The sequence below is a fragment of the Talpa occidentalis genome, unplaced genomic scaffold (genome assembly GCF_014898055.3).
Source record: "Talpa occidentalis isolate TD23 unplaced genomic scaffold, MPIMG_talOcc4v2.1 talOcc4.14, whole genome shotgun sequence".
In the NCBI taxonomy this organism is placed as follows: domain Eukaryota; kingdom Metazoa; phylum Chordata; class Mammalia; order Eulipotyphla; family Talpidae; genus Talpa; species Talpa occidentalis.
This window is the reverse complement of record NW_023601433.1, coordinates 11,360,738-11,374,540: the sequence shown is the minus strand read 5'-3', so window position 1 is coordinate 11,374,540 and position 13,803 is coordinate 11,360,738. Positions and strand designations below refer to the sequence as shown.

Here is a 13,803-nt window from a genome sequence, read left to right as displayed (position 1 = left end):
CTCCAGGAGACAGATACCTGAAGAAAAAGAACAGGGTATTATTAAAAAGGATATTCCAAAAATAATAACTCTTGAAAATAAAAACTATAGTAGAAATAATAGTTTAGAATATAAAGTTGGGCCTCCCTCGTGCGCAGGTGGTTGAGCGCCACACTGTGAAGCTATAGGCAGCCTCTGCAGCGCGGGTTCGATCCTGGCCTGCGAAAATCCCGGCAGCAGACCTCTCCTGTCTCGCCCGCTGCTCCCCTCAGCAGTGTGTTTTGTCAGTCTGCCTTTTCTGTTCCCCACTCTGGTGAATTCTTTCATCCTCCCACCCATCTGGCCTGTACCCCAGCTCTTGTATAAATAAAAAAATAAATATTTAAAAAAAATATTAAGTTGAGAAAATCCTTCAGAAAGTGAAGCAATATTGAAGATGGAAAATAGGGGAAAAAATACAAGAAAATTAGGGGGCCAGTCCAGAAAGAACATGGCTTTCATATATCTCTTCTTATAAAGGCACTAATCACATCCACAGGGCCCCCTCTTCATAACATCATCACCTCCCACAGTCCCCTCTCCTAATACCATCGCATTTGAAGTTAGGGCTTCAATATATGAATTTGATAATGGGGGAGAAGATACAAATATTCAGACCATACTAGGTGGGGGAATTCGTTGGTGGGTGCAATATTTTAGTATTGAGGAACTTCCAAGAAAGTAGTAATGATAAGGATTATAGATTTCTAAAAGCAGGAGGCAGAAACAAAGAATGAACACATTTTTTAAAGCTATTGCTGCATAATGCTACAGATACCCCACTCTGAACTCAACCCGTGGAGCTGAGTGTGCTTTCCACCCACGTCTGCACTCACACAACATACTCAGTTTAGATCTGGCTTCTTGCAGCTCTTTGTGCTTCCATTGGTTTAACTCTGTAAATTGAATGCCTTTTTTCTATACATATTTCACTAGTAAGTTTTTTGGCAAATTTTCTATAGCTTTTTTTTCCTATTGGGAGCTGGATGCCTTTTGTATATTAAGGATATTAACATATTGAAATAAATGGCTGATGCTGAGAACTATCATTGCATTGGGGAAAAAACAACCCCCCAAAAAAGGATACTAAAAGTTTGAAGGTGAAAAAGTGCCAATGTATTGAAAGTGCCAAGAACCATGCTTCTTTTCCCATGTGACTTAGATAAGACTAATGGAGCCCCCTAGTTTCCCTGTTTACTATGCCAGACACAGGCCCTCCCAATTCCCTTTCTTTGCCTCATAAATGGGACAGAGCCCCTCCCCCACTGGCCCATCAGAACAAAGTGCTTGTTAACCAAATTTTCACTGAGCTGCTCTTTCCAGACCCCTGAATGAACTTTGGCCCATCCTCAGCCTGCAGCCTCACCAGCAGACAGCTCCTACAGCGAGCAGACTAGACTCTCTTAAAACATTTCTCTGATCTTCTTTCCAACCCCGCCACCTTTTCATCTCACTTCCTCACACTTGGTTCCTTCCAACCTGGTTTATTCTCTGCAAAAGCACCCCTCTTTCTGCCCAACACTTGAGATGCTTGCAGACCTTCTAGTCAGACCTCTCCATTGTAATAATCCTTTCTCCCCTTGCAGTAATCCTTGTGAAATGAAGTCTCTCCATGCTAAGTCTGGTTTTGTTTGCTTGGTGTGCTGAATGGAAGAAACAACTATAAATGATCAGATAGTGGTTGTTTCAATTCATCTCTGCAGATTCTATTCTGACTTTCTTTCCCTAATCATACTTTTAAATGCTGACCCCTAGACTTGCCAAATTCACCAGCTGTGACAACGAATTTTGCAGCAGAAATACAGCTGGTGGCTGAAAGCTGAGTATTTGGCGTCAAGCACACCAGGATTTGAATTTGGGTGTTGCCGATTTCCTCCTGGGTATCCCTGGAGGTCTCTGCAATTGAACCAACATATAATAAGCACCCTACTGGATGTAGACAGAGTTGAGCAATGGGAGTGGTAAGCAAAACAGACCTAGAGATGATAATTAGAGGCAAGAGGATTCTAGCAATAAAACAAGTAAATTCACTGGGAAGTGTGACAAGCAGGAGGATGACAGCAAGGAGGGTGTGCCTATCTCTACAGGAAGGCTGTGCTGGGAAGGTGTCTAAAATCTGAGGCTTAAAGATGCAGCCAAGCCAGCAGCCCAGAGAACATTCCTGGGAAGAGCCAGCGATGGGAGGTGCAGGTGTTTAAAAGCTAGAAAACGTGTGAAAACCTTCACACCATCTTGGACTTTGCCAAGATGAGGAATTTGACTCTAAGTGGGATGCAAAGTCATGGTTGAACGGGACTGAGAACTTGTGATTTTAATTCTTTGGTCAGATTTCACTGTCCATCCCAGTTAATGTTTCTATTCATTACTGAATTGTCTGCTCATGTGGTTTGCCCAATCATCTACTATGGTCTCACTGTCCCCTTACTGATGAGGTCTTTTTCAATAAAGGGTTTTATTTTGTGTGTGTGGTTTGATGTAATCATTACCCTCAGAATATCGTTTGCTTTATAATTTTGGGTTTTGTTTCTTTTTTAGTTGAAGTTTAAAACGGTTGTGTCCTCGTGTGTGAGGCAATTCGTCCATCCCTTTTAGCTTAAGAAGTTCTCCACCATCTGACACATAGAACATGTTTTTCCGTCCATGCTATTGTTCCATGTTCTGCATTCCTGGACTTTTCTTATTCTTGTGAGCAAGAGGGAACCAGCTCCTCCTCCGGTATGGTTTGCAAAGCCTCAGGAAGCTGAAACCCGCTACCTAAAGGCTCCTTGCCCATCTTGGCCAATGCAGTCGACGCCCCTTCTCCGCTGGAGGCCTGGCGATGACCCCCACGGGGTCAAAGGCCCCTCCACAGGTGCAAAGCAGGGGCTGGGCGGAGGGCTGGGCGCTCGGGAAGGGAGGCGGTAAAAGTCTCAACAGCCCAGAGCAGAGGCAACACAGGCGCCAGCTGGTGCAGCGTAGCCGGGAGGCAAGCAGGGGCGGGGTCGGGTCCACCAGTTGGGCCTCCGCCCTCTCCCGCGCCCAGATCCCTGAGCCCCGCCCCGGGGCCCCGCTCCCAGTTAGTCCCGGGTTGACCCCGCAGCTCCGCGGGGCCCGCCCCCGTGCCCGCCCCCCCGCCGATCTCATTGGCTGCCTCGCGGGCCCGCCCCGGAGCCAGCTGATTTCCGCAGCCAATCGGCAGGCGCGGCGACGGCGTCGGCGGCCGCGTCGGATCCAGGGCGCCGAGGTACCCGGGCCTGCTGCGGGGGGGTAGGGGAGTCGCTGTCTTGATTTTTTGGGGGGCGGGGGGTGTCGCGCCGGCTGCTTGCAGCGCCGCGGCCCAGGTCTCCGGTTGCCCGGGGGCGGGCTGCGAGTCTCATCCCCGGGGCCCCCGGCGGCAGCCGCGACCGTCGAGGGCTGGCCCCTGGTTGCTGAGGTTGGAGGTCAGAGGTCGAAGGTTGTGTTTTTCTGGATTGTTGGCGGGGGGCGGCTCCGGCCTAAGCCCCTGGGCGGGATGCCCGTGAGCCTTTTTTCTCCTGGTCAGCTCTTGTTTGGGGACCACCCCCCCTTTCGTGGAAGGGGCTCGGAGGGAAACTGAGGCCCGAGGGCGGCCGCACCCCCTTGCGGGTCCTGAGCTGGGGCGGCGAGGCCGGGGCCCGATCTTGACGCCCTGGTAACCCTTGGCCGCGCTGGGCCGGGCCGCCGGGCCCTCGCGGGTGCGGGTACGAGGCGGGGAGGGTGCGGGTGCGAGGCGGGGAGGCCGCTGCCTCGGAGGGCAGAGGTGGGGGGGCGGTCCGCGGGGTGCCGAGGAAGGGGCCCATGCTAACTCCTTCCTGATGCTGTCAATGCCTGTGCTTGAAATTTTATTTCTGGGCGGCCACCCGGGCAACTTGGAGAGGGCGAGAAAGGGTTGTCGTGGCTTTTGCACTTGGCTAGAGGCGAAAATTCAAACCAGACGTGGGATGTAACAAAAGCAAAGGGACCTGTGAGCAACTGGACGAGTTTCTTAGTTCAGCACGAGTTCCCCCCACATACCCCACATAAGTCATAACTCAAGCTGTTCACATTCGGTATTTCAGGCTCCTTAGCTTTCTAAGCAGGTGTCGGTAGTTTTGATCTTAATAAGATACTTCGGATGCGTCATACCGAGTTTTTTTGGCTTGTGGTTCTGAGCGCAAGGACGTAGGGAACAGTCCTTACCTCTCTTTAAGGGGGTGCCAGCTGCTGCTTTTCTGCTCTGAGCCCCAAAAGTAATAGTTTCTCTGTGGATGGGGGGAGACACAGCTGTGACTGTGGAATAGAGAAAGGGAATTAATTCACTTATTTTCCGTGCGCAGAAATGTGCAGTGAGGGAAACACGCTGTGTTTGCGCGTCTCTCCGTCTCAGCCGGCAGGAACCCATTCGATTTTATGCTGACGGTGTTTATTACTAGCAGTGATCAGGCAAAGACGTGACCTCTCACAGCCAGGCGGTGTAGCCACAGAGGAGTGAATATGCCTTATGGAATTAACACTGGGGTTTGGTTTTCAGTAGAGAAAATGAGGCAGAAGGAAGCGTTAACCAAGCCCTTCCATGGCGCAGCCCTTGTCTGTAGGACTCCGACCAGCCACGTTTACATGTTTGAGAATGGCAGTGGGGACTCGGGGGACTCCTCTGAGGACGAGTCCCGCAGTGTGTCTCTGCGGCCCCGGCGCACGGAACGCCAGAAGAAGGGCGCCCACCACCCTCAGCCGCCGGGAGCAGGGGACGTGGTGCTGCTGCAGCGGGAGCTGGCGGAGGAAGACAGCCTCAACAAGCTGGCTCTGCAGTATGGCTGCAAAGTAAGAAATCCTGGGGAAGGTACTGGCGCCTCTGAGTGGAGAGGAGCAGAGGCACACTGAGGGGAGGCCCTAGCTCCCCCCTTCCTGGTTCCCATAGATGGTTGGGAGAGGTCGGTTGAAGCAGATGATGCCCCTTTCTCGCCAGAGGTGGAAGGCAGGTGAACCCCGAGGTCGCAGGAGTGAGGGCCGGGGAATCTCAGCGCTGGCGCGTTCCCTCTGCTGCGTGCTCCTCCGCCCTGCTGCTCTAAACTGAAAATCTGATCACCCTTCTTTTGAGCACGTTTTATTTAACACCTGCTGGGGGCAGAGATGATAGGCATACTTATCCAGGGTTTCGTTGGTACGCTCGCCATCTCCCTGCTGTTTTCAGAACCTTACTTGCTGATTAGAGCTTCTTTGATAATGTTTTGCCTTTTTTTAGAACTGCATGATATATATGGCCTTTGTATCCTGTGTGTATAACTCTGTTTTTCTCTTTAATTATGTTTTTAGCATTCAGAGTGATTAACAATAACAGAGTAAGTAGGAAAGTATTTATAGACTTGCTGCTTGTGTTTTTCCCCAGATTGAAACTACTTACTTTATTTTGCTAACAGTATACTATGTTAACTGTGCCTTAACATAGCAACCTGCTGATGTAGCAAAATAACTTAAACTTCCTTAGGTCTTCTCTAAAGCTGTATAACTACTTATTTAAAGAAAAAAAAAAACTCACCCCCTTAAACTGTCATTTATCTAACAAACTTCAAATAGCTGACTTGCATGGGGTGGTGGTTGTATCAGAAGTAAGCAGGCTAGTCTCCAGAACACAGTGGTCTCTAAATTACACTGACATTTGTATTTGACTCTTACAACTGGCACTATATGGTTTATAGAGTAACAGTTGAAAATGAACCCTGCTCTTCAAAGACGGGTAGATACAGTGAGTGGGCTTCTTGCAATGGTGATGTTTAATAATCTGAGATGGCTGTATAATGCCTCCGATAAGGGTCAGCCTTCCCCTTTGAAGTAAATACATTTGATGTCAGTTTATTAGGGGCAAAGACAAAAAAAGTCTCAAGCACCTTATTAGTTTTAGGACTTAATAAATTAAAAATGTCTCCTATACCAGTTTTCAATCCGATGATAAAAGCAGTTGCTAAATAATTAAAATAATGGAGGTGATTGATTGGAATGATCTGTTGGCTGTACTTAAACTCTAAGTGGACTTAGGTGTTTTAAACCTCAGTCTATCTCTGATGCTTTCAGTAAGTTTCAGACTGCTTTGAAGGGAGGGTTTATCTTTAATTTAGATTTTCCTCTCACTTCTTAAATCATAAGATCTGATTATGAGGAGTTTTCCAAGAGCGTTGTTGCTATATAAAACTCACACAGGTGTTCTTTCTCCTAAATCCTAACGCTGGAGTAGATTTCAAGTCGAGAGTTTCCAGCTTGCTTCCGTGCATGTTTCTGATTATCCTAAGTGTAAAATCCAAGTCAATTAACTGTTGGTTGCTTTATTTTAAAAACAAGTTTCTAAATCATACTCCTGGGAAAGAAAACAAGGAAGTTGATGAGGGCACACCTCTGAAAACTTCAAGGAAAACAAGGTTCTGAGTGTCTGTAGCCTGAATGCTAATTTCTGGCAGATGCTGGATTGGGTTCTGATGTCAGCCAGATGGAGGTGCTGTTGCCTTAAAAGTAGAAAGGACTGCAGTAATTTTGTAGTATAAATTTCACCTGAAAGCGTTTTGTCACACTTCGAGTCTTTTCCAGACCTGGTCTTGTTAACCTATGGGGCAATCTGACGACTAAGCTATACATTGAGGCTGAGTTAAAGCCAAAAAATGAAGCTCTTGAGCCTAATTTTCTGCATAGGTACAAGTTTCCACTGTTCACCAGATTCTTGAGTGAGGTGGGCTTAGACCTTCACCCAGAACAATTAAGGACCACTTTCTGGATATTGGTCTTAAGGAACTTTACATATTTCGTGATATTTATCTTCATGGCTTCCCTAGGTGGCAGATATCAAGAAAGCCAACAACTTCATCAGAGAACAAGACTTATATGCTTTGAAATCTATAAAGATTCCAGTGAAAAACCATGGGATCCTAACAGAGACTCATAAAGAACTCAGACCCATCTCCAGTCCGTCCCCGGAGATCAGAGTGACCTTCGAAGAGCAGCCAGATCCAGATGGGATGGCTGTAGGCCCCGCTGGCCTGTCGAGCCCGCTGACAGATTTCTTCAAGGGCATTGACCAGAATATCGAGCATGTGGCGCAGTCAGAAATCTTCCTAAGTGAAAGTTACTGCATAGAGCCCTCCAGTCAGCCTCTGCTGCCGGCTTCTCCAAAGATGCCAACAAATGGTGCAGACTGTGGAATTCAGTGGTGGAATGCGGTTTTTATTATGCTCCTGATTGGCATTGTTTTACCAGTGTTTTATTTAGTTTATTTCAAAATACAGGCTACTGGTGAGGTCTCCAGTAGCTTGAACACGACTGCTGTCCCCAATGACTCCATGGCAGTGAGTACAGTTCCAGAGCAAGCCCCCACCAGATCTGTGGTTCCACTGCCCACCATCCCCTCTTCAGACAGGAGGTTTAGTCCAACCAGCTGGGCAGGGAACTCGCCATAGTTTGTAAAGAATCGGATGGTTTTAGCAGTTGCGCTCCTCATGTGCATCAGCTGACCTTGGCCACATCTTCGGGTGCTGTATTTCCTTTTCTCTGGTATATGGTCACGTTTTAGAAGCCATATGTTTTTTGATAACACTCACCCTGGGGAATAACCTTGCCTGATCCAAGACCGTAGGAGCCAAAACAACAGTGCCCTTAGCATCCTACATCCCAAAAGGTGCACTGAGAGACATTGACATCTGACAGGTGCCATTTCTTAAAGGCGCTACTGGGCAGGCAGTGTCTTCACAGTAACACTATGGGCCCCCAAGTTAGAATGGCCCTGGCCGGTGGACCTTCAGCACAGGAATCCCTGGGATTGGCATCAGTCACCTGGCTGCCACCTATGGTTGGTTGCATCCCTGGCAGAAGTGCTGTGCAATAGTGGTGCTCCCCCCTGTTTTAGGATGCCAGTTTACGGTTGTAACAAATCCTCCTTATTGTAACAAACCCACTTTTTTTGAGGCATTTCCAAGATCAAAAAAGCCCTAAATCCAAAATTATTATAATACTGAGTGGCATTAGCTCTATCCCTCCTGCTTCTAGAGCTACTTAGTCTGACACAAAAGTGTGTTTTAAGCTCTGCCTCATGTGACCAGTTGGCCAAACTTTGGGGGTCGTCATCTGCTGCTACCTGAGGCGCATGCCCACAGCGATCACTAACAGCATTCTTGGAAGGCTCTGGCCGGCCGGTGGCGCTGTGTAGCTAAAGAAGGACAAGCGCCCAGCACTGCGCTCCCAGTCTCTAAGGCTGGTGTTGCCAAGAGCAGCAGCAGCCCCTGTGTGCACCTGGAAGGGTGGTGCAGGGAGATGGGGATTGCTTCCTGCTGCCTCCCTGACTATTAGGAATCCTAGCGCTATAGCCTGAGAATGGGACTCTGTTAAAATGGATCTCATGGTCAAAGACCAGAGAAACTTAGTGGGGTCCTACAAGTAGCCCTGGCTGTTCAAGGCCATACAGTGGACTGATACCATCTGCTAAGTTGGCCCATCTCCCAAGTCAAGGGAACAGTGGTGCTAAGTGTGGAAGCTTGAGGGACTCATGGGTTGGCCGCTGAGACCCTGCCGGTAGAGCAAGGGTAGGTGGAGATGAGAGCCTGCTTTGCAGGAGCCCACCGTGAGCCCATGGAGGGGGCTGGCTTAGCCTCAGTGATGTTTCTCGAACGAATGGACAACACTGAGCTTTGGGCATGGTTTATGGCGTATGATGCATCAGGCTTCCGGTTAAACAGAAAAGGTCTCATGTAGCGGAAGGAACATGTAGCCAGAAGAGTACTTGGTGGGCTTCCAACCTCTTTCGCCTCTCAGTTCTGTGAAAAAATGTGCCCCAGATTCGACAAGCAAATTTAAAGTATCTTCAAAATGAAATCATCTTTGAGACCAAATGGTTTTCAGGATAAAATTGTGAACCTTTACTGAAATGATTTGATCAGAGAATGTTTTTCCAGCCAAATGTTTGTGCTAGCCCCTTTGTGCTGCCCCCGAGGGGCACAGGTGTTTCAGCATTTGTCACCATTCACCTCAGCAGGCCGGGCAGAGTCCCTGGGGAGAATGACTTGCCAAGCAAAAAATGAGTATCTGTATCCTTTATTTTTTTTTTTTTCAAATGGAATAAAACAATTTCTTCTGTGAAGGACAACAGATTCTTTCATTATTTGGGGTTTGGTAATTCAGAATTAAAAGAGAGAGGGCCAAGGTTACCCCAACAGGTTCTGAGAGAGTGGGAACCGCCCTTGCCTCGCTGCAAGGTCTGCCTTGTGCGCTTGGAAGTCCTGCTACCGGGCGAACACGGGACACCAGGCAGCTCGTTTTCTCTTTCCGTGGTCAGGCGGCGACTCTCCCATTTCACTCTGGGGAGACAAGGCTGCAGGTACCCTGCAGAAGCCCCAGGGTCACCCAGCGCCAGCCTGCCCAGCTCAGCCCGCGCCGGAGCCCCTCCCCAGAATGTTCTTTCTCTCACCTGCCTCTGTTCCTTGCAGAGACCACCTGGGCTGAGGGACAATTCTGTGGGCCCTGAAATGACCCAGGGGGGTTTGATATTTTTCTTCTTTCGTTATATTGAGAGACAGCGGACAGCACTGTAAGTTTAAGTTAAGTTTCATGATTTGATTTCTGGACGTTGTGAACGATTGCCACAGGAAGTCTAGCTAACACCGTCTCCTATAGGTAGTTTATTTTCCTAATTATGACAACTCCAGATTTCCTCTCAACTGTCATAAGTGCTGCACACCAGGAGCTGGAGTCAGGACGTTGTATGTTACGTCCCTAGTCCTTATTTACCCCACGACTGGAGGTTTGTACCTTTTGACCTTCTTCATCCAGTTCCCACCTCTGGGATTCCCTGTGTAAGCGTCTGATCTTCTCTAAATCCCACGTAAGTGAGATCACACAGTATTCTGTCTGTCTGACTTCAGTTAGCACAGTGCACTCAAGGTCAGTCATGCTGCGGTGCATATATATATACATATGCATCCGCGTGTGCGTGCGTGCCTAGCACAGCTTTATCCTGCCGTTTGTCGATGGACACAGGTTGTTTTCATGTTACTATACTCCTACTATTAGTAAATGATGCTGATATGAATTCAGGGGTGCAGATCTCTCTTCAACATAGTGTTTGGTTTCCTTCAAATCTATTCCCAGAACCGGTAGTGTTGGTTCATACGGTCGTCGTAGTTTTAATTTTTTGAAGAACCTCCATACTTTTCCAAAATGGCTGTAGCAGTTTATAACCCACCAGCGAAGCACAAGGATTCTCGTTTCTCCACATCTTTGCCGGCATCTGTTGTCCATTATTTTGGATGACAGCTATTCTAATATTCTGGAGAATTCTCATGTGTGCTTGAGATGACTGTGTATTCTGCTTCTGTTGGATGAAATGTTCTGTATATATGTTGGTCCATTTTATCTAAAATGATTTTAGTTCCACACTTTTTTTCAATTTCTTTCTGATCTGTCATTGGTGGAAATGGGGTATTGAAGTCGCCTAGTTGTCTAACTGCCCTGTCAAATGTTAGTATCATATTCACACGTATATATGCACATAAATGTATATATTTGTTGATGGTTGATCTCTCCTTGATGAACTGATGCCTCTCCCCCCCTATTATGTAAAAACCAAAGTCGGTTTTGTCTGGTGGTACACCCATTGTCTGTTTTTGCTTCCACTTGCCTGGAGTAACTTTTGCTGTCCCGTCACTTTGAATCTGTGTGTACTTAGAGCAGTCTCTTGTAAACGGCATAGTGATGCATCTTGTTCTCTGATCCCCTTTTATTGGAGAATTCACTCCATTAACATTCAGAGCAGTTACCGATAGGTAAGGACTCACTAATACCATCTTACTATTTTCTGGCTGTTTATAAGTCCATTTTTCTCCCTTTCTTGCTTTATAAATTGATAATTTTCCATAGTAGTAAACTTTGTCTTCTCTTTGTATTAAGTAGATTTCTTTTCTTTGGGGTTCCCATGAGGTTTACATAAAACATCTTATAAGTATACTATTATAATAATTGTTAACAATTCATAATGTTGATCCCATATTACAAAACTATCCTGTATTCTCTTATATTTTTGATGACACCATTTAAATTTATTGTGTATCCATTAACATTATCGAGGGCCTTCCTGGTGACCTAGGGGTTAAGTCTCAGTGCTATCACAGCCTCAGTCTGAGTTCGATCCCTGGCCAAGCAGCTGACCCACATATGGCGCAGCAGATCTCTCCTTTCTTGCCTGCTGTATTTCAGTAAACCCGCCTGTTCTGCTCCCCCCTCTCTGGGGAACCCCCTCACCCCCTGCATGTCTAGCCTACATCCCGGTTCTTCTACACACACAAAAATGAAACTATAGCTATTTTTTAACACACTTGCCTTTGAGTTCAGCAGTTAATACTTGGATGTGCTAGGATATTCTAGAAATGGCTCTATGCTTACTTCTTATTAGCATGTTGTCTATTTTCATGTTTTCAAGCAATCCATTAACTTCCTTTTGTTTCATCTTGAATTTCCGATTCTTGTAATGTGGGTGAGTGGTAATGGGTACCCTTAGTGTTTATTAGGTAACAACTTTATTTCACTAAATCCTGAAGGACAACTTTGCTAGGTTAAGTATTCTTATTTGGAACTTTCTTTTAGCACGCCAAATACATGATTCCATCCTCTCCTGAGCTGTAAGCTCTCTCTGTGCTGAGAAACCCACTGGCAACCTTCGGCAGTTTCCCTTGCCTAAGAAAATTGTTTTTCTCCTGCAGCTTTTAAATTTGTCTTTCGTTTTAGACAGGATGCCCTGTCTTGGAGAAGAACGTTTTCAAGTTTCACAGTGATTTTTCAGCCTTGTGTCCTGGGGTATCGAATTCTCTCCCCCTGTTGGGGAGTTCTCAGCCATTATTTACTTCATAAGCTTCCTGCTCCTTTGCCCCTCTCTTCTGGCCTCCAGCAGTATGTACTGGGTTTCTTTGGGGAGTGTCTCAGAGGTCCTTTCCGTTAATTTTTCTTGCTACTCTTCTAATTGTGTAGTTTCAGTTCACTTTTTGCTGCTTCCTGATTCTTTTTAACACTGCCGAAGCTGCCTACTGAATTCTTCAGTCCTTGTACACTTTAGCTCCAGAATTCCTTTTAAGGTTTCCTCTTGTTGCGCTATTTTGTATTGTTTTCCTCGTATCATTAATTTGTTCTCTTGTAGCTCTCTGAGCTTCTGTAGAATAATTACTTTTAATTACTTGTCAGGCATATCCTCGATTTCCATTTCTTCGGAGCTAGCTGTAGCGGTTTCCTGTTTGGTGGAGACATGTCTCCTCTGTTCTTTGCAATAACTGGTGCCTTGTGTAGGCGCCTGCACTCGAAGCCAGGTCACCTGTTCTAGACTATGGCTCATTTTGGTAATGGAAGCTTCCAGATGCAGACAGAGGCACACTGCATTGTGCTGTCACTCCGGGTCTAGGTGTTCAGGCCACCAAGGGTAATGACAGGTTGCATCACTGGGTCCAGTGGGAGTTTGATGATTCTTTGGCTCAGGCCACTGGTGTCCACAGTATTGGCAGCGCTGTGGTTAGTGAAGAGCATTGCAGAGGGTCCACTGTGTCCGCCAGGGCTGCTGAGCTCCTACAGCGCCTTTGAGACCAGTAGCTCGGGTACCGGGTAGCAGCAGCGGTAGCTCTGCCAGTGATGAGCCAAGGGTCCAGCTACAGGCGTGAAAAAAGCTGCTTGCAGACATCCTTGCAGTGAGGGAGCAGTCAGGGCTAACTATGGGCTCACTGGTATCTGAGTGGACCAGGTGTTGGGGTGCTCTCCTATGGCTTCACACTCTACCCCTAAGTGTGAAGGGGTGCGCAGTTTCTCAGCTGGAGGGACCAGTTACCAGTGGGCACACTATTGTCGATCAGTAAGGGAACGCAGGGTGTGTGTACTGGTGTGCTCCCCGTGACTGCACGCTCTCCAGGTGTGCACACTGGGGCTGGGGGGAGACTGGTGGCAGGGGCAGTAGAGGTGCACACTTGGACAGGGCCAGGTACAGGCAGGTGCGGTGGTGCTGGCCACTGGCAGGACCTGATCTGGAACTGCCCCCCATATCTACAGGCAGCTTCGGGAGGCCCTGGCTGTGGGTGTGTTCACCTGTGGCTGCCCACCCCCCCCCCACGTGTCTGTGCTGCAGTGCAGGCCAGTGACAGGTATCAGGCTGATGGCACGAAGCAGCACAGCTGAAGGGGACAGCACCCACAGAGACAGGTCAACTGAAGGCACCTGGGCTGGCACCTTGCAAGAAGGTTGCAGATGATAGCTGACTTCTTACTGTAGGACAGGGAAGTTACAAACAAGGACTAAAATGAACCCTGTGATGAACTGAAATCTGATGCGGTAGCGTGGACTCGTGCTTTCTCCTCTCGGTATATGTAGGTGCAGCTACGGAATGTGGGTGTCTGGGCGAGCAGACCTGCAACTATTTCCCAGCTGTTTATTGCAGATAAAGCCTAAAAGCAATGATACTCCAGTAGCAGGGGGCACATAAGGTGCCCGGATCTGAGTTTCTAGATTTTACTCTCCAATAAACAAAACTAGGAATCCTCCAGGGAGTGGCTGACCTGGTACTAGGACAAGGAAAATGAGAGTGTGAGCCTTCTTGCCAGAATGGGAGGAAATGCTAGAAGAGTGGGGAGGGACTTTGCAAAAAACCACCCCCAGGAGTTAACGTGAAGGAACTGCTAATGGGCAGAGCTGGAAAAATTTAATAAGGAACAAAATGAGGATAGTCCTAGGAAGGACATTCAGTGCCCGAGTGCATGACCTGGTCAGGTGGCGAGGGCACAGCGCTTCCTTGCAGCAGGCGACCAGTTAACA

At 47.7% G+C, this 13,803-nt stretch overlaps 1 protein-coding gene across 5 annotated transcripts; it reads left to right on the top strand.

Moving 5' to 3' along the window:
- Positions 1 to 3,208: 3,208 nt before the first annotated feature.
- On the top strand, positions 3,209 to 9,328 carry LYSMD4 (LysM domain containing 4). 5 transcript variants are annotated; one of them, XM_037510066.2, is made up of 3 exons: positions 3,209 to 3,241; positions 4,526 to 4,815; positions 6,813 to 9,328. In XM_037510066.2, the coding sequence occupies exons 2-3, from the start codon at positions 4,534 to 4,536 to the stop codon at positions 7,431 to 7,433; spliced, it is 903 nt and encodes a 300-aa protein (XP_037365963.1). In that variant the 5' UTR covers positions 3,209 to 3,241; positions 4,526 to 4,533; the 3' UTR covers positions 7,434 to 9,328. The 5 variants fall into 5 exon arrangements, with proteins under 5 accessions (XP_037365963.1, XP_037365966.1, XP_037365965.1 ...); XM_037510069.2 differs by lacking the exon at positions 3,209 to 3,241 and adding an exon at positions 3,247 to 3,264 and having other exon boundaries at positions 4,577 to 4,815; positions 6,813 to 9,327; XM_037510068.2 differs by lacking the exon at positions 3,209 to 3,241 and adding an exon at positions 3,250 to 3,264.
- The last annotated feature ends 4,475 nt before the right edge of the window (positions 9,329 to 13,803 follow it).

Bases quoted from the DNA above. Each gene is read 5' to 3' on its own strand.
- LYSMD4 (XM_037510065.2), top strand. From the start codon at position 4,489: ATGCCTTATGGAATTAACACTGGGGTTTGGTTTTCAGTAGAGAAAATG. The intron at 4,816-6,812 runs GTAAGAAATCCT...TGGCTTCCCTAG, and splicing joins CTCTGCAGTATGGCTGCAAA to GTGGCAGATATCAAGAAAGC.